At 34.2% G+C, this 20,550-nt stretch overlaps 1 protein-coding gene across 1 annotated transcript in view; it reads left to right on the top strand.

The window, feature by feature from the left end:
- Positions 1-20,550, top strand: part of LOC149737639 (axonemal central pair apparatus protein HYDIN-like) — a 50,922-nt gene that overhangs the window by 3,711 nt on the left and 26,661 nt on the right. Inside the window, exons 8-42 of the mRNA XM_089873532.1 lie at positions 354-537; positions 909-1,127; positions 1,428-1,660; positions 2,133-2,275; positions 2,721-2,842; positions 3,140-3,298; positions 3,511-3,624; positions 4,339-4,503; positions 5,002-5,154; positions 5,477-5,580; positions 5,943-6,219; positions 6,710-6,822; positions 7,364-7,622; positions 7,926-8,114; positions 8,615-8,775; positions 9,100-9,367; positions 9,925-10,149; positions 10,541-10,641; positions 10,944-11,052; positions 11,561-11,776; positions 11,996-12,250; positions 12,667-12,815; positions 13,219-13,355; positions 13,834-13,970; positions 14,207-14,398; positions 14,868-15,017; positions 15,346-15,585; positions 16,196-16,361; positions 16,799-16,896; positions 17,184-17,262; positions 17,573-17,719; positions 18,183-18,283; positions 19,267-19,405; positions 19,787-19,920; positions 20,200-20,340. Coding sequence (XP_089729658.1) covers positions 354-537; positions 909-1,127; positions 1,428-1,660; positions 2,133-2,275; positions 2,721-2,842; positions 3,140-3,298; positions 3,511-3,624; positions 4,339-4,503; positions 5,002-5,154; positions 5,477-5,580; positions 5,943-6,219; positions 6,710-6,822; positions 7,364-7,622; positions 7,926-8,114; positions 8,615-8,775; positions 9,100-9,367; positions 9,925-10,149; positions 10,541-10,641; positions 10,944-11,052; positions 11,561-11,776; positions 11,996-12,250; positions 12,667-12,815; positions 13,219-13,355; positions 13,834-13,970; positions 14,207-14,398; positions 14,868-15,017; positions 15,346-15,585; positions 16,196-16,361; positions 16,799-16,896; positions 17,184-17,262; positions 17,573-17,719; positions 18,183-18,283; positions 19,267-19,405; positions 19,787-19,920; positions 20,200-20,340 — 5,779 coding nt within the window. The remainder of the gene's footprint in view (positions 1-353; positions 538-908; positions 1,128-1,427; positions 1,661-2,132; positions 2,276-2,720; positions 2,843-3,139; positions 3,299-3,510; positions 3,625-4,338; positions 4,504-5,001; positions 5,155-5,476; positions 5,581-5,942; positions 6,220-6,709; positions 6,823-7,363; positions 7,623-7,925; positions 8,115-8,614; positions 8,776-9,099; positions 9,368-9,924; positions 10,150-10,540; positions 10,642-10,943; positions 11,053-11,560; positions 11,777-11,995; positions 12,251-12,666; positions 12,816-13,218; positions 13,356-13,833; positions 13,971-14,206; positions 14,399-14,867; positions 15,018-15,345; positions 15,586-16,195; positions 16,362-16,798; positions 16,897-17,183; positions 17,263-17,572; positions 17,720-18,182; positions 18,284-19,266; positions 19,406-19,786; positions 19,921-20,199; positions 20,341-20,550) is intronic.

Genomic DNA, 20,550 nt, shown 5'->3' with positions numbered 1-20,550 from the left:
ATACAGCTGTGTTAACTCAATAGCAAACAAGTAAGCTTGAAAATATTGTTAATTTCTGTCGCAGTTGTAACTAGGTCCATAATAAATATTTTAAGAACTGGTCTTCTGGCAATGGACTGACATGCATTTTTTAATCCATCGTTTTATTTGCCATGCAGTGGAATGTTACCAAAAAAGGAGTTTAAAAAAATAGATTTTGCATAATTGTCTAAACTCCAAACCCTTTTTGATAAAACACCAACAATTTTTTTGTATAGCTAAAATAATTTTGAAAAAGCCAAAAAGATTATTTAGCTTGGTGTCTATGTTTTTATCAAAGTTATGAAAATAAACATAATCATCACATTTTCCAGATTTTGCTCCGAACTCACTGAGGAAGAAAACCAGGAGCAGGACAGATTCTTGGAGGAATGCATCGTTGATCCAACACTGAGAGATCGTCTTGCCATCCTCACGAGGACTTTTGATAACAGGAGGAACATCGTCAAAGATGACCCGCTTCTTTTCAATGATGATGTCTTCAAACTTTATCCTCTGGTGAGTTAAAAAGACATTTTCTATTCTTGTAAAACAGCAGTTCTATTACATTTATTTCTCATCTTTAAGGTTCATTTGTTTTAAACATTACGAAAGTTCCATTTGACTGCATTTTCTTTTAAATTGGTATTAACTTGATGTACAATTACTTATTGACAGCATAATACTATAACTGTGAAGTGTCGTTTCTGATACAACAGTAGGCGTATAAGTATGACTGTGGTAGGATCCAGCATTGAATCTAGTACCCACTTGGTAAAACTTTGAAGCTAGCTTGCTGACCACTGTGATTTGTGTCTGTTAATTTGGCTCAACTAGATTTAAATTTGCCATTAAATGCATTGAATATTGTGGTTCATTTATTTCTCTAGGAAGGAGACATCTGGCCCAACTCAACTGCAGAAGCCACCATTGTTTTCAAACCAACTGCAGCAAAAACTTACCAGCAAACAATCTTCTGTGATATAACTGGTCGTGAAACCAGACTCCCATTAAAAGTTAAAGGTTGTGGCATGGGACCAAAGCTACATTTATCATTTGATGTTATTGATATTGGAAATGTATTTGCAAGTTCATCACACACATATGAGGTAATTGTAAATTTTGCATGCTTTATTTATGGGGAATATAAACACCTATCAGGTTGAAATAAATTTAGAATGCTCAACACTTATTTTATAATTTGTGATCAAAAATGTGCTTTCATCATAAACCACATTAGAAATCAGAATAATCTAGAATCAATGTTCACAATTATTATAATTGGGTAAATACTTCAATTGTATGTAACAGCATAACAAAGCTGGCACAAGGTGTATGAACACCAGTGTTTTAACGACTGTCGTTTGCTGGCCACTCGAGGATTAAGTATGTTACATTCATGTATTCAGGCGATACTGGTGAACAAAGGGGATATTGACGCTATTTTCAACTTGGTACCTGAGCGAGAATCTTCTGTTTCACGCTTCAGCGAGTTTCGTTTCGAGCCCGTTGAAGGAATAGTGCTCCCTAGTGGTCACCAAGCGTTGGAGTTTACGTTTAGGTCCGAACGCCTCGGTTCTTTCCAACAAGATTTCTCCTTCAGTGTTGATGGCTCACCTGACCAAATCAAACTTACTGTTAAGTGAGTCAAACACTATTGTATGTATACATGTCAAGGGGAAACTAAAGTCAAATTTTATAATTGGTTTACAGATAGTCCTACTGACGATAACTTGAAAACGGTACTTTTAAACAAAACAATTGTAGGTCTACACTCAGCTCACGAATGACAATTTGTACACCAGTTTTTCCAGATCCACTTTAAAGTGCTTTTTATAGTTGCAACATAAAACACTCTATTATCGCTACACTGTCAAACACATTCGATTTGCCAGTTTTGTTTTTCAGAAAATTGCATACCTCTTCGTAACTAATACATTGGCTGCTAAATAATATATAATGATTGCACTGCCAAAACCATTTTAAAAGTACTGAATGATAATGCCTTGTTTATTAACAAAAAAAATGAAAAAAAAACATGGCATTGTGCAGATGGTAGTTTAACCAATTGGGGTGTTGAAGTTATCGAGTGTTAAACATTTTCATATTTGCAGAGGAAATGTGATTGGACCAACTTTTCACTTTGATGTTCCCAGACTTCGGTTTGGAACAGTTTCTTATGGCTTCAACCATACAAAGATCTGTACATTGGTCAACACTTCTCTCGTTCCAATGACCTTTGTGTTAAGAATACCAGGTAAATTTAAAGTTAAAACAACTACTTCAATTTTCCATTGCTCTGTATGGTTAATGTGTACCAGTAAAATCACCGACTTATAAATGCTAATTTAAATTATATATATCTTCTAATAATGACATAGGCTTCATAAGGCCGCTTACATATGAGAGATTGTCACCTATTTATTCTTTTATAATCTGGCTAGGTACAACACTGAAATTTATTTTTACACACTTCTGCTTACTTACAAGTTTCCTTGTGTGTGTAACTTTGTGGATAACTGTTTTTATGTATGTCTGGTAATTGGAAACCTAGTAGTGACTACTTGGTTTGAAAAATTGCTGTAATGTCTCTTAAACACATTTCTACAGTCTACATTGAGTTTACATAGTTGGTAACTTAAAATCGTGGAAGCGTTAATAAGTTACATTCATTCATTTGTTTATGTCTGTATTTCAACCAGGCGATGGCAAAGGTGAGCCAAGCATCTCAAGCTTAAGTTGTTTAGAAGACAACTTGTTTAATGAAATCGGTGCTTCGGCAAAAATTAACTCCCCACGAGAGTTCGATATTACACCTGTTCAGGTAAAAACACCAATGTTAAAGCTTATAGATTTTTAATTGGGTAAGAGTGTTTTAGCCACTGCTAATTTGTTGCTAATTTTGTTTTCGCTATTGTGCAGTTTTCTAATCTTTGCTAATGTAAAGAGACCTATTTTATTCCATATGAGTGAGGTTCTTTTGAGTCTCTAAGATTTAGGCCAAATTTGATCATTACCCATGATACTTGAAAGTCATGTTATGTAAAAATCTTGATGATAAACAACTGTCTAAATATATCTGAACTTCAGTTTTTAACTTTTAATCTTCCCATTAATTTAGGGAACCATTCGCCCTCAAAGTGAAGCTCGTATTCAAGTTACTTTATGTTCAAATACATTGAAAAGATACGATTGTCAACTTGTTGTCGATGTTAAAGGGGTTGGGAAGGAAATTTTATCTCTTCCTATTTCTGCAAAAAGTGTGGTGCCAAATATACAGGTATGATACTGATTGTTATGTGCTAGGCCAAATTATAGTTACATTGTTATCTGGTTTATATCATTATAAAAAACTATTAAAGACTGTGGTGCAACAGATACAGGTGTAATACTGTTTTTCTCTACTAGGCCAAATAATATTTACATTAGTATTATTACTTGAATATCCTTTTTTATCATATGTGGGAAAATAATTTACTTTGTTTATTCCAGGTACTTACACCACACCTGGATTTTGGTCGTTGTTTTATCAACCATCCTTACCAATTAAAAGCAAAACTTGTCAACGATACCGACCTTGCTGCTAAATACGATCTCGTTCCTCAGGTAAATGTATGAATGAATGAAATTTATTTCGTCTCTTCGGTCACGATAACGAAGAACAAGAGAGTTGACAAAAAGCGAAAAGACGGGTAGTAACGATAAAACAACAGTTGATAAAACACGCTTGTTGATAAAAAAGAAAGAAATAATGTTTTGGATAAAAGGCGTGACCGTTACACCCAACAGACGATACAATGTCAAAATTAAATAAATAACATTTAATTAAACATATTAAAGTTCTAATTGGAAGAAAAGTGTGCGTAAGGACACAACCCGTACAATGGAGGGAGTCGGCCTTATGTAGATACACTTTCTATGTTTTTTGACTGTTGGATTAAATTTCAAATAGGTTAGGCTGAGCCCAAGTAAGGTATTTTACTACGTAGATAAATTTTATGTTTCCAAATATTTGTTCCTGTTCACGTGTGTTTTGTTTTATACACCTATCCGATATTTTACTTACGCTTTTTTTGGTTTGACTGACAATTTGGATAACCTTTAAGAAGCCACTGGGTTGGAGCAATAAATATTATGTGTTTTATTTAAAGACATGTTCAAAAATGTTGTGGTATCAATCCTCAAACCTGGTTACTGATTATAAGGCCAGTCATTATATCATTGCATCAGTTTATTTAAAAAATAAAACGCATAACATTTTTTAATTTAAAAAAATTATTTTTTGAAATTTTAACTTTTTAGCATAAAATTTTATTCCAGGTTCGTGAAGAATTGACTACAGTGGTTTATGGGAGCTCAGCAACTAAAGGATTAATTGAACCTCATTCAGAAGTTAATGTTCCAATCCTCATTCAAGCTCAAGATGTTGATGACCAAGAAGTCACTGCTTATTTCTCAATATTTGGAAGTCCCGAACCACCTCTAGTATGTTTTTTAAATATTTTTTATTTTATGTGGGTGAGGTCATACATTGTGACATGCCATGAGAATTTTAGGCTAATTTGGTCTCATTAACCCCGCACCCAGATTGCTACAGCCCAAGAGTTATAATTTGGCAATGTCTGTTAATTGTCTTGCCCAAGAACAAGTACGCCATTAATAACCTTTGGTTACGATGCAATTGCCAAAACACAGGATTCCGATGCAGGATATTTTTTAAATGCCGCAAGAAAAATATATATATATATTATATTTTGTATTAAATCAGAGTTAAATTTTTATAGACTGTTTTAAATCTATGTCTTCGATAAATGATATATTTAGTTATACCCCATTTATGGTAGTTTATAAAAGGTTAGGAATTAAATATTTCAGTAACTTTTCCCTCCGTTGTTTTACATGATTTAATGTAAATGTATAACTGTTTGAAATAGATAGTTTAATATGTTTCCACTTAAGACTTACATATAATCCACATTACAGCCACTTCTAATAAGTTGTATTGGAGAAGGGCCTGTGGTTCACATAACACCTGAATCCATGAATTGGGGACAAACAGAAGTTCTTACTCCTTCTGTTAAAACTGTTGAACTTTCAAATGAATCCCTTATACCTGCCGACTTTATTGCACAAATGGTAAATATGTTTCAGTTTTGACTTATTTATTTAACTGCAATTATTGGTGTCTTTGTTTTGAAAAACAATGTATTTTTAGACGAATTAGGCCAGAGTTGACTCATTACCACCAGATAACTTTTAAATCTTTTTATTCAAATTTGAATATTTTTACATGTGCATGTTCGAACATGTTTCATATACCAAATATTATACAGCATACTAACTTAAACTTATAATTTTGTTGGGGAAATTTTTCTTATACTTTCATATGCAATTGCCAATATACTAATTTTATAACTAAACGACTCCAGTCAGTCCTAACCTATTATATTTTATACAGATGCGATCCGACTCAATTTGGAAAGTGGAACCAGAGCAAGGGACAGTTCCTCCTGAGTCTGTGCTTATTGTCAGTGTTACGGCTATGTTGGATGATTGTATACGGTAAGTTACCTTTGTAGATATGATTCTATAGTATGTGGGTCGAGTCGTGGGGGGCCATGGGACCTGAGATTTAAGCCACAGTTGGTCGATTCACCTGACACATAAGGAGCTACAATACTAGTAACCAGTGGGTTGAAGCAATGTCTGTTTGGTGTTTTGCCCAAAGACATTTTTTTGGTTTCTTGGAGAAACACATTTGCATATAAATACCAAACGACGAATCCGGTATCCTTTGGGTATGACGCAAGCGCCCAACCACTGAGCTGAATCACCAGACTGAAATTGCATATAATTATATTTGGTCATCACCTGCTACTTTAAAAGTTCTTTTCCACAATTCTACATCAAATTATAATCTCCAGGTTCACTGACAAGTTGACAGTGACAGTTATTAAAGGCCCAACAGTTACAATTCCTGTCCACGCATATGGGCATGGCACCACCATTGTCGCTGAACCACCTCTCACACCAGCTGTAAGCCTTGGACCTCACTTTGCCAAATCGAAATGCATTCGAAGATTCAGATTGACCAACAGAGGTCGTAGACATCAAGCATTAACATGGTCCACTGATGGGTTTGTAAAACCAAAATCGAAACGAGAGAATCATGCGGCGAATGCAAAAGACATGAAGTACAGGGTGAGAAAAATTGGTAGATGTAGTTTTAATTCATGGGTTGTGTTTCATAATGTATGATTTTTCCAATCTTGCTTGTTTCCTTGCCTACATGACCATAATCTTAGTTATATAAATTGCTGTGATCTTAAAAACCTATAACAAGTCCTATAATGGTTTGTATAAGTTATATAGAAACAAAATGAAACAATGTTGATTTACAAAGCATTTAAATATAGTGCTTTGGGTTCAGATGGTCCTTTTTAGAGTTAGGATTTTTCATTTTTTTTATTCTTTTTTTATTGTCAAATTTGGTAGAAAATAAACAAATATTTACAGAATAGTATACCAGTATCCTTATGAATTTAAAAAAGCAAAATTGAATGCTAAAAATACGATTAGGAAATATGGGGTATTATGTGCTAACAGTATCCGTCTTACCCCACAATACTTTATATTCTCAAATATTTAACAATTATGGAAAAAAGCTAAATTGTTGTTTATTGTTACACAGACAATGGCTGCCCCTCCTCCCCCACCAGAACCTGTGTTCCAACTTCGTCCAACAAGATTAGCATTGGAACCTGGACAAAGTGCTATGGTTACATTGGAAGGATATTGTGATGTGTAAGTTATGTTTGTAACTTACTCTATCCTTGCATGGTTGGAAAATGACAGTCGTTATAACACGGGTGTTCTATGCTTCATACACTCCGTGCCACCTTACAAGTTACCGCATATGATGCTGTTGAATTGCGTAATCTAAACTTGTTGTACAATTTATTTATAAAAAATATCTGAAAGTATTAGTAAATTTATGTTGCTGCTATTTTGCTACAGGCATAATGTGTTTTTAAAACTGAGCTTTTTTTAAAATGCTCAAAAATGTCATAGTTTTTACTAAGATCGTTTTTGAAAATTTTGTTTGCCATGAATATATCATGTATTTTTCTGCCGGAAAATCAGTATATGTATAGTATCATAGCCTTGATTTTAATTACCCATACCAAAAATGCAAAATATTTAAAAACCTAACTTAAAGATTCACATTTAATTACAGTTACTTCATATTTAATAAATCTTAAAAATACGTTTAATGACGCAAAAAATGCCAAACAGCTTAACCTTTGGTTAAAGTATGTTTATTTAAAACTCAACACATTCACAGGCCACGACAAGTATGTGAGACACTTCTATGCCACGCCATCATAGGAAAAGCAAACGGCAAGGAACGAATAATCCGCTCAGCCATCCGTGCAGACTTTATCTCTCCTGTTCTGGAATTATCCAAAGATAAAATTGAGTTTCGGGTTGACAAACGACCTGATGATGTCACAGCATTGACCCCAAAAACCAGAACCTTTGTGGCAAGAAATATTTCATCGCTTCCATTGACTTGTGTTCTGCATGTGGAGTATCCATTCCAGGTAAATGTTTTTAAACTGCTAGTTCATTTATTTGTGTCTTAATCTTTGCTATCGTTTTTAAAGAGATAACTTAAAATATGTGATGTCTTGAATAGGGGGTTACTGTTAAAAGGTGTGGCTATTGTGTTTTTATGAATGAACTTATACAGCAAGGCACAACCGGGGACTTAAGATTTAGACCAAAGTCGTTTTATTGATCCAATACCTAGTGTTTATTGGGTTTATATAGATTAGGCTACTTGGTTCACTGAATTAGTCAACGTTTTTCCCTTATTAAAACTAAAGAGCTATTCTTTTGTTCAGATATTGGATTTCTATGGCAGCCCACAATCACAGCTTGAAATAAATCTTGCAATCAGCCAAGAACTTGAAATCACAGTGAGGTTCGATCCTGCCTTTAAGGATGATCTTGTATCAAGGGTGGCGGAAGGAGAAGTCAAAATTTCTTACAAAGAACATCCACATATGGATTCAGTTAAACTCAAAGGAGAGGTAAGGTTGTCAGAAAATACTGGATACTGTGCTTATACTATTACCATTGTATAAGGTAGTCTTTGGGCTGGACACAATAGCAATTGTTTTGACTCAGTGGTTATTAACTGGTTATCCAAATTGTCAATCACACAGAAAAAAACTCCCACAAAGCTAGTAAGGAGGTAACTTGTAAAAAGCGTGTATAAAAATGAATAAACTACATTCATTCATGGCAAATATTTGGAGGCCTTCCTGTATTAGCAATTTTAAAGTGCTTGTAATACAGAACGCTAGTGAACAAGCTTTCAATACAAAATATCATGCAAAAAACTCCTTCTATTCTGTGTGGGTGAGGTCCAGCAGCGTGACATGTAATGTAACCTAAGATTTAAGCCAAAGTTGGCCCATTACCTCAACACCTAGGGTGCTACGACCTATTTGGGACCACTGGGTTGGGCATTGAACCCGGTGTCCTTCGGTTACTTTAAAATCGCCTAAACACAACATCAACTTTCCAGGTGAATTTCCCCAACCTTGATTTTGATAAATCAACCATTGACTTTGGATGTATATTGAATGACACTGAAGTAGCAAGATATGTAGATATAACAAACACAAGCCCGCTACCCGTGGCTTACAGATGGTCCTTTGTTGTCACTGAGGGAGAGCAAAATATACGGTGGGTGTTCATTATAATATTAATGGATTTTTTTTATTTTAAATACTTTGTAACATATTTATAATGTAAAAAAATGCAAACAAGTTCTGGTAGTTTTTAAATTTTTATAACATTACCTGATACTATGATTAAAGCTGGTCCCTGGACATTGATGTTAAATGTACTGCCTAAGCCCCAAGGACCCACTGCCACTATTGGTAGTAGCGCTAAACATCACACTCATAATCCCTGGCCTAAAAGTAGACATGCGAACCACTGTGCCACGGCACTGGCTCTGCTTCTAATTTCCCAATTGTTTTTTCATATCCTGAGCTTTTCTATTAGATACATTGGAGAAATAGCGAAACCTGCTGAACCTGAACCTCAAGTTAAGATTGAGGAACCTTTGCCTGAAGTTGTTGCTTTGGATGAACCAATTGTTGAACATGATGGTGTGTCTGGTGTCAAGTCATCTGTGGAAAAGCTACCCACTTCCCTCACTACTGGTCATGAGGAGCCAGCATTGAGCAAGAGCATTGAAGAGAATAAAAATGGGGAAAATGAGGAGAGTGAGATAAAAGTGGGAGAGAGTGCTGATCATGATGCAAGTCAGGTAAATTTAATCATATGGTTTGTATGTGTTTTAAGAATTAAAGTTTATTTTATAAGTGACATTTGGTATGGGAATTTTTTTTAAATTTACTTATGGGAAATATGATGTTTTATTAAAATTTTCAGTTTCAGCCAGAAACAACATAAAAATGTTATGATGTATTTAAACAATTTTTAAAACATCTGAATCTTTTGATACTTGCTACTGTGGATGTTTAAACCCAAGTAAAACCAAGTTTAATAAAATACTGAACCACAGTCAGTCACAGCGGACCTGTTCTAAATTTCTAAAACGCTAAAAGGGTAATATACTGAACTTATATAATTACAACATAATTAACTTGTGGTAGCAGGGTTTGCAGACTATTTGAAAAAAATTCTATACTGTAGTAATCAGGAAAACTATTAACCAATAAGTTAGATTTCCAAGAATGCGTCTTACTATCACTGCCTGCCCTGCATTCTTAAATTTGGCTTTTTTGACTTTTCCTATATAGAATAATATTAACTAAATTTACCATCCAAAATTTAACATGAACTTCATCATGTTGATCTTAGGAGGAGAATATTGATCTTCCTCCGAGCACGGAGTGGAGCAAGGAGGAGCTTGCACAGCATGATGAGGTCATCCAGCAAGCTCTGGAAGAAGAAAGAAGAAGAACAGCGAGCAGGATATCCTCAAGGAGTCAACCCTCGCATCCCTTCAATACAAGAGCAGCTGATCTTCCATTGTTACCATGGTTACAACCCGGTGCAAGTCATGTTCCTAATGGAGTGGAAGAGGTGGGAGGTTTATAAAATAATGTTTATGTGGGAAAACATTATAGTAGGTTGGGGTAAGATTGTTTATGTTTTTGAAGTGGTTCTATAGTACGTTGGGGAAAGGGGGTTTAAGTTTTCAATAGAATGTTATAGTAGGTTAGAGCAAGATAGTTTCTGTTTTTAAAGTAATATATAGTAGGTTGGGGTTAGCTGTTTCATTTTTGTTTCTTTTATATCGTCTTATTTGGAGTAAACGTAGTATTCATAGAATGTAAAAGCGTTGTTAATTGTTAAAAACATTGAAACATGGTATGACAATGATAACAATTGTGGCCAATATATGTGATGTTAAGTTTGTATTAAAACTCACCAAAAAATGCGTTCCAGCTTATTCATTAAAGTCATATTCCAGGTGTTTGATATCCTTCCATTATATGGAACACTTGAACCTGGTGAAACACAGCGTGTTACATTCACCTATTATGGACATGCTGATGTTAGTTGTAATGCAAGGTTTGTAATGTTTTGGAACAAATTATAAGAGTATGGTCTAATGGTGAGGCATGCCAATGGATCCAAGATGTATGCTAAAGTTGCTCCATTACCCTAATGTTAATTTAATTATAGATAAAATTGTAAAATATCAATTAAGTATTTTTTGTTATATCTGATATAAGTAAGGGGTTGGTCTATTAATTCAATTCAAGATTGAGTTGTAAAATATTAAATTAGCATTTTGTCATATAATATGTTAATTGTAAAATTGTAAAATACCAAAAAAGTTTCTTTGTCATATGTTTATGAATCAACCACAGAGCTGTATGTGAGGTGCAGGGAGGTCCAAAATATGACGTGAAACTTGAAGGGGAAGCTTCACTTATTGAATATAAATTCGACCGAGCAGATGTTGACTTTGGGAAAACTGTAAGTTGCAAAACCTTGAAGTTTTACTCTAAAATTTACAATGTATTTGTGTTAAACATGCAAATATATAAAGGAAAGTTTTATATGATGCTTATTCTAATTTTATTCAGATGGCATGGTTGTAGACTTCACACACCATGAGCACACTAAAAGTTACTCAAATAGCAAATAAAATATTCTTATATTATACACCTTGTTACAACATTTGGTTTATAGTTTTAGGGACAGTAAGTAAATAAAATTACCACACATTTTTAACTCTTTTAAATGTGCTAAACCTTCTGTTCATTAAACTCTGATATACCTTATTGGTCTTTATACATTTTCCTGGATATTAAATTAATCGAAAAATTATACTAAACACTAAGCTATACCTGAAAAATAATACCGAAAAATTACACCAGAAAAATTATAGTAAAGACAAAATTTTAGCTGAAAAATCAGACTGAAGCTTATCAAACCAAACACTTTTAGGATATTTACCATAAAACTGTTTCCTTTTCAACAGATGTTTGACCAAGTTGCAGTTGGGGAACTGAGATTGGAAAACACAGGAAGAGTTGGTTTTAACTTTGTTGGCTTGGCTGGACTTGGTAGATCAGGTCCATCCCCAGGGGTTCCAGTGCTTAAACCATCCTCTGGTCATGTTCCTGCATTCAGTGATACAACACTGCAGGTGCTTTACTTACCAGGGATTCCAGAGCAGTTTCACAAGTCATTTGAGGTGAATATTTATATAACATGTTTTTTAAAATGTGAATAGAACTATATATAGACATTGCTTGAAGCCAGTGGGGTGTAGCACCCTGGGTGTGAGGTATTGAGCCAATTCTGGCCTAAATCTCAAGTCTCATGGTGTACCTTGTTGTAAGCTCTCATCCACATTAAAATGGAACATTACAACATTATTTTCATCAAATAATTTCAAAATATTTTCACTCAGATTCAAGTTGCTCACTTTGAGCCCGCCATAATTAATGTTCTTGGTGAAGGAGTTTTCCCCCGTCTCGCCCTTGACTTGCCCCGATTTATTCCCGAAGACGAGCGTTACGCTTCATTGGTCAAAGAAGCCAAGGAAAATCTCGAACACGAGACAAACAAACAACCACCAGGGTCGCTACAGAGCAGATTATCTACACCAAGAAAGATAGCGAAAGAAAACGAGTTCGATCAAAATAACCAGTTCAATTCAACTGAGGTGATTTGAAATTAAATATTGAGTTTGTGAGTTTAGATTCTAGTTTAAACCATATTCCAATGTAAAAATGTTAGTTCATTTTATAAAGTATAACTTTTTTTGCTGTTACAAATATATGATGGAAACTGATTATGGCATCATACATATAAATTTACTATTATAAATTCTGTTATAATATTATTTTTCCCTAACAGTTGATTTTCTGTAAGTCTCTATTAGCTAATTACCCCTTGGCAAGCTTACATATTGGGCCAATGAGTTAGGGCTAAGCATGCCTTTTAATCAAATACTGTGTCTAGTCACCAGAAAACTAATAAAAACTGGTGATTGGACGCAGTATTTGGATAATAGACAAGCTTAGCCGTCAGCCGTAACTCTCTAGCCCAAAAGCAGCGTATGACTTAAACTGATCCCAGGATCTTCCATCTGATCTTGATATCCACATGGAGGTTGAACGACTCCTCCTCCGTGAGTTTGCATCCGAGAACCAACATTTCCTCGCTCCAGGAAGCGTCCCTGATCCATCCAGTGGCGGAAAAAGCAAAAAGAAAAAGAAATTTCCAAGGTTAGATTGTGGTTAAAAATGTTCATAGCTCAAGTGTAATATACTAATGTTGTTACCAAGTATAATTGAAATATTGATATCATAGCGAAAAACATAGACATACTAACATAGATTTAAATATACGATGTCTTGACAATGCTGCTTTTAATAAAAACTGTTATATTTTAAAGCTAGACACTTAAATAATCACCTTATAGTCCAAAGGAAATGTTAGGCTTTAAAAATAAAAAATCCTTTCAAACAAATTTCCCACAAAGTTACTTATGTGGCAACTAGTAAGTGGGAAGGAGGTGTATAAAACAGAACACCCATGTTATAATAACTGTCATTGCCACGCACCATAGATAAGATTCATTTATTCATTCACATTTAATCAAGTATGGTAAACAAATAAAATTTACAGAGTACGTCTGACCGATTATTTACTTGATTTTGGATACGTTGTCCTTGGTAATGTGAGGTCACACATCGTCAGGGCAACCAACACTTCACATTTCCCAATCTCGTTCTCTGCTGATCGAAGCAGTGTTTCCCATTCAGGTTTGTTTTATGTATGCAACACTAAAAGATAGGTCACGTGGTAAACACTAAAAAAATGGTTAGCTTGGTAAACACTAAAAAAATTGGTTAGCTTGGTAAACACTGAAAAATGGTTTACTTTGTTTAAATGGCAGGGTGCCAAATGAATTATATTTTTTTCAGTGAGTACTGTATTTTGTATCATTAGACAAAACAAACAGAAATTTCTCTAAACTAGTGATCGCTAATGGATGTTTAAATTTTCTGTCCAAAATACAATTTCTTGATAGGCCAAATATGTGGTAACTCATAGGGGTTTTAATGTGTATCGGTATCAAGCATTGAAATCCAATATTCTTTGGTTATGGTGCAAGCATCTGACCCTTGAGCTGCTGCACTGAAAACAAATTTTCTCGGGATAAATAAGTAACTTTCTTCAAATATCATTATTAAGCCATTATGTCATATTGTAAATACAACCACTAATTTACTTTAACAGGCTTCAGTGTTGAGTTGGATCGTGTGAAACAACTTCCTGGAGCTCCAGATCATGAAACAGTTGATTTTAAAGTGACCTTTGACCCAAGAGGAGCCAATATTGGAATTGGACCAATCGAAGCTGTGATACCTGTCAATGTAAGCTCACTTTTTATTCATAGCGTGTTTTAACAACTGTTGTTTTGTTTATGTAAGCATTGTGTTAAATTAAATTTATAAGCATTTTTTTTTTGAAATACTTGTTTGATGGACCGTACTTTCGAATGTCCCTGAAAATTTAAAGATTTTTTAAAAATGTGACTGGTTTTAAACAACATGACTTGAGCAGATGAAAATCTAAAAAATGAACTCTTTAATGTTCTTTTTTATAACAGATACTTGGTGGTCCACAAATATGCATGCGGCTACGAGCTCATGTTGCTGTGCCTGATCTCTCTGTTAGCAACGATGTTGTGGATTTTGAAGATGTTCAATGTGGCCAATGTAAAGTCGTTACTGTGCAACTACATAACGAGCAACATGTGAGATGTGAATGGACATCAATCAACTCAGACAGAAGGGACAATGTAAGAAATAACTCAGAACATTTTGTAAGTTTAAGGTCCTGTGGTTGGCCGGTTGTATCAAAACCAAAAAATGCTGGGTTTGATGTTTGATATTGATAAGGATTGGTTTTTGTGTTCTTGGACAAGACAATTGACAAACATTGCTCAAACCTAGTTGTCATAAATTGGTTCTAGCACCCTGGGTATTAATTTAAAGTAGCAATAGCAAGAGAATAGTATTACTGTTTATTACTAGTTTTTTCATGTAAACTGTTTAATGTGTCTAGATTACTATTATTTGTCAACTAATGATTAATATTTATTTAATAATAATCTCTCTCTAAAGTAAACAAAGTGGCAAAAACGTGTTACTCACATAAAAATTGATTGGGAATCCAGTTTAACAGAATGTGTATTTTAGTTGCCTTTGAATCAAATATACAAAGTATTTTTTCTAAAACCATTTAAATTTAGCTATAAATCTTTTTAGATTGACAAGCATGTTCCAATGCATTTGAGACGTAAACTACGTAAGGAAAACAAACCAAAACCAAACCACTTCGAAATGATGCCGTCCCATGGGTTTCTTGCACCTGGTCAAAGAATGAATGTCCAGATCAAGTTCATGCCAACAGAAGAGGTTAATTCAAATATTTCTTCATTAAATTTAAATTAGACCCAAGCACTCATCATTTTTTTATTATGTAATGTTTACATAATTTTTAATAAAGAAAACCTTTCTTATGCAAAGTCATGTCATATTTCCGGCCCTTTTACTATTTGGGTGTTATATTCAAGTTCTGTTTGTTTTCTATTTAACTTTTAGTGTTTTATAAAAAAATGTCATTTTACTGTTTTTTTTTTTGTTTGATTCTTGTATTCTTACCCCCATATTGATGAGACAAACACAAGTTGTACTTAAAATATGTTAATATTTTTGTGTTTATTTAAATTTTTCCATTTCTTAGCGGCACTACTCTCAAAGATTGCTCATCCACATCACCCAGGGGACTTCTCGGGTCTCCATCAGTGTCCGAGGTTCGGGGCTCGAACCCCAGCTTGACTTTGAACCCAACCTTGTTGAGTTTGGCCCCATATTACCCCATGGTGTGGGTGATGAAGTAGACGTGGTGGTTCGAAATCCAACCCCGTTTTCAGTTGAACTTTATTCACTCGACTTTGACAAGCAATACTTACATGAGGAAAAAGTAAAACAAAATAAATTACATTTTAACTTATTATACCATATATATATATATATATACTATATATATATATATATATATATATATATATATACTGTTGCTGTCAGGCTATGGTACACTTGTTTTGAATAACAGTTCTTATTATACTTTAGTAGGTATATAAGTAAAATAGTGTGTTGAACAAGTTATGAGGGGCTAATATGCTGTGTGCACCTGTGTCTGCTTACAACTTACGACATTTGCATTTTTTGAATAGGAATACTTTTTATTTGGGTATTGGGTATGTGACTTTTTATCATTCTGTACGGCTAATGATTTGGATAACCCATTGTTGATTAATATTTTGAAGCCATGACCGTTATGTGACTTGACGTAAGACACACATGCCCCCACTAAGTTAGCAGCGTTCAGTCTTGAACCTTGTAACTACTGTTTATGTGGCTTCAACCACTATGCCATGATCCCAGTAACATAGCTTAGTACAAATTTTGATAGAGAAAGCACAAAATATTTTTTTAACAAAACCATCTTCTTATCTTATCCTTATGCTGCAAAAGCTACTATATTAATTATTTTGCACATAATACTAAACAAATATAAACCCCTTTTCCAGATCCTACGTATGATGAAGGGATACGATGAACACAGCAATCTTCTTCTTCCTCCAAGAAGATGCGGGGAGGATTTACCTCCAGAACTTCTCGGTTTCTACCAGGAGCAAGAGGAGAAAATTGAAGCAGCAAAAATCAAATCAGAAACAGAGGTTTCAAAAACGGAAGGTTAGTTTATGTTTTGTGCCAACACCAAACAGTTAATAATGCCAAACTTTTAAAAATGCAGGGTTGGCTAGAATAGTTGGACTTGTATTTCCATTTCGTGCTAAAACTAACTTATTGGATCCTAGTGTTTATTCATTAATTTAGTGACATTTCCAGGGTAGTTTTTTGCCCACTTTGTTGTATCGCATATGTGTGTTAATACTCAGACCCTTTATATATGTTGCCACACACATAACTGTTATCTAGCAGCGTTTTTTAAACTATAGTTCATGTACCACTTATAGTTATCTTTCACATTGTATTTATTTTTGCACAGTTTGGAATAATTTTAATTTACTCTAGCTTACAATAACAAATCCGCAGCAAATAAATCATCAAATAAAAAAAATTGACACTGTGCAATAATTTTGTAAATGTAAAAGTTTTTTCTTTCACAGGCGATGAAACTGAAGATGACACAGCAGATGTTGATGTAGCACCATCTAGTGTTGGTGTTCCAGCTGATGAGTCAGCAATAATTAAGGAAGAGACCCAGGTTTGTTGACATAAAGTAAAATGCACTTGGAAATGCTAACAAACGGTTTTGCCCAAAATGCTTAATTACTCTGTTATTAATGAGAATGGAAGGAATGTATGGTATGCAAAATATATTTTTTTGTCTAGATCAGAGCTAGATTTACTGAATTTATCACTAATTAGCTACTGTTTAGAACAATGTGCAATTGTACAATTAAGAGTATGGTTAAAATATTATTTTACCCAAAAAGGACATCAGTTCAACTTTGTATAAATACTAAAAAACATTGTTAAACCCAACCACAGGATGAAATGGATTCTCCTCGTTCAAGTCAGAAGAAATGGGATGAGGAAGATGGCACCAAAGATGTGGACACAGAGAAAGGTTTGTGGAGGATGGTGTATATTTTTTTCTTTTAATTAAGTATAAATAGGTTTTTAACTGTAAGCATGTTTTAATAACTGTTGTTGTCAATATATACTGTCTTTTAGTTTTAAATATGTTTTATTCATTGCTACTTCAATCTTTGTGACAAATAAAGGTACTATATAATTATGTTTATGATTAAATATGTAACCTTATGTTCTATTTTTGGTCTTGTGCTAATACATTAAAACAGAAATAAAATATATAAAAAAAACAAAAACGGAAAAACGCTCCTGGCCACAATTAAAAAAAATATTGTTTTCTGTAGGAAGTATGGTTGGGGTTGGTGACCTTGAAATAACCCCGGTGTCGGCTGCCATTGCTCGCCATCTTGGTATTGACCTTTCACCTGAAGGTCGTGCAGCTCGTAACAGGCGTGGTATCGCTGTTATTGTACATGGACCCCCCACATCAGGTCAGCATATGGATTGATAAATGCCTTTTCTATAATCTCATATACTGTCTTCTTCCATTCACGTGTCAGGTCTTATAGCACCTTACACTATGAGACCTTAGATCAGCGGTTCCCAAACTAGGGTGCGCAGACCAATAGCTGTTTTCAGCGTGTTTCCATATTTGATAGTTTTTGCTTTTTTTCAAAATATTTGCAAAAAGTTCACCAGGCAAAGCCACTGAGCCACTGAGCCAGAATACAAAGTACAAACATCGAAAACAGAATTTACTTTGTTTTTCAAGTACTTGCTAGTAACAAATATAGAAGTCTTAAAATGTTAAGGATAGACAATATAAATAATTTTTAAAGATATAAATTAAGAAGTGTTAAAATTACTCTTGTATCTGTGTTATAATTTACAACAGTAACACATGCGGATTGTAGTTTTGATTGGTCTGTTATTAATGCTTTATTACTGTTGTAGGTAAAACAAACACATCTGTGCTTCTTGCTAAAACATATGGAGCAGCACGTCTTACAATTGATGGGATTATCATGGAAGCTATATCAAGTGGAACTTCACAGGTAAGATTAGAATAATGGATTCTGTATTCTGTACTATGTGTCCTTGGACAAAACACTTAACGACAAACCGTAATAATGTCTTGTCGTATGGTGGACGAGACGTCAGTCTTTTATTACAAAACAGACATTTTCCAGAAGTTTTTTTTACGCTTATTCTGTACTGATTTACTTTCTGTTTTATAGTTGAGGTTTTATTGTATTTGTGCTGAGCAGTGTTGCACAGTAATTAAACAGTTAGAAATCTACAGGCAGCAATGACAGCCAAAGCTTTTATCGAAAGCTGCCGAAGAATTGAATCAACTTCTTCAAAACAGTTTGGAGCTAGAGAATCACTTATTAAGACTGCAGTTAAACAATCAAAGGTATTAAAAAGTTGGGAAATATTTAGACAGTGTAATAAGCTTGTGCAGCAGGTTTAGCATTTTAAAATGAATATAAAAAACAGTTTAGTTTTTTATCTTGAGGTAGTAGAGCAGTTGAGATAATTTGAAAGTAAAGGCTTGAGATAAAAACGTAATAACAAATATTCCTAAAGGTTATGTGTAATGGAAAGTTTAAAACACAGTTGTCCTATTACAGATTATAATATTACAGAATGTATATTATGTATACATATGGCAAGTTATTTAAATATGTGATTTTTAATGTCACATTAGTTGAATAATTCATTATTAATCACCGTGTAAAGAAATACCTGTTTAGAATAAAAAATTAAGAATCTATTTGAGTAAAAGAATAATAATTCGAATTTTGGGCGAAATATATATTTTTATAATAAATTTTTACACGGAATGTTAATGGCAGTTTAAGAGATTGGTAATTCCATTTTATACTGAATATATATCAAACTAAATACAATTCGGTTGACTAGAATTATGACCACTCCTTATTTCATAACAATTAAACCTGAAAATCATTAGATGTTTATATCCATTACTTTTACCATAATGTTCTACTTATACTTTACTTAACGTTCAACTCAGGCTGGACTTCGTGCCCGTGAATTATGTGCAAACACCGCACGTGGGTTGAGAGAGGAGGAAGCAGATGGAACAAATATGCCGGGTGGTCTCAGTGTGGAGGCTGTAACCGCTCATACAGGAGCTGGACATTCTATTGCAGGTTTGTATATAATGTTTATGGGGAAATATGAAACCTATTGAAAACTGATAAATTTGGTTATTACACTCCTTTTATAAATAGCGTGTTTTAACAACTGTTGTTCTGCTGTTGATTTCTCTCTCTTTGTTTTTTAAATAACATGGTCTTCGATATTGTTTTCAAGAAGATAAATAATATTTTAAAATGCTGATCTAGTGTTCATAAAGTTGAAAAACTCTTGTTATGAAATAACAGTCACAATCAAGTGCTACGAAATACATAACGGACAAAAACCAATCCCAATGATTAGTGTACTATAATAGATATATATATTTTTTCTAAAAAGGCAACATCCATTTTATAAGGTTGGGATCTGCAACAAAATCTTTCCCCCTTACACAGGTACTGATAGCAAGATGGGAGGCACCTCCGTTATTTCTGGCCCTGCTAACAAGAAAACAAGTGTAGTGAGCAAGCAAGTACAAAGCAATGCAGGTGCAAAAGCTGCAACTGTTTCAGAACATACTGGATCTCATGTGAGTAGAATATATACATTATATATGGCAGGATGGGGGAAGACGAGAAACCTTTTGCACGTAATATCCGAATATCCTGATTTTGTTTCAAACAATTAACAACGGTCTATATGGGAGCCGTGATACGATTTTATAATTCCGTGAGTTTTTTTTGTTTATTTCTGATAAAACCTCGGAAATACACTACGTTTTTATACCAGATTGGCCGCAAAAAGATTGTTGCCTGGTATAAGAAGTAACAGAATACGAGATAAATATGTTTTTTTACATTCCCACCAGGTACCAAGCAGTCCCCCACCTCCAGTAGCCCCCATTGCTCGTAGATTAAGTGTCTCAGCATCTGTAGCTGGAGAGGAAGGATTAGTGAGTTGTGTTCTTCCTGAAGACTTGCTCGTTGAGATTATCTCGGAACGAATACAGGTTAGTGTTTGTGGTTTGTGACCTACACCATTGCTTAGTTGTTAGGCACTTACTTTGTAACTGAAAGGTGCCGTTTGTTGGATACTGATAATGTTTGATATTGATAAAGATTGGCATATGTGTTCTTCGACAAGGTGCTTAACAGACATTGCTCCAACCAAGTGATCACTAATGCGTTGTAACACACTGAGTGTTAGGGTTATGCGCTAA

Source organism: Ciona robusta, chromosome 3 (genome assembly GCF_009617815.1).
Source record: "Ciona robusta chromosome 3, ASM961781v2".
NCBI classification, from domain to species: Eukaryota; Metazoa; Chordata; class Ascidiacea; order Phlebobranchia; family Cionidae; genus Ciona; species Ciona robusta.
This window is presented reverse-complemented; position numbering and strand designations above follow the sequence as displayed.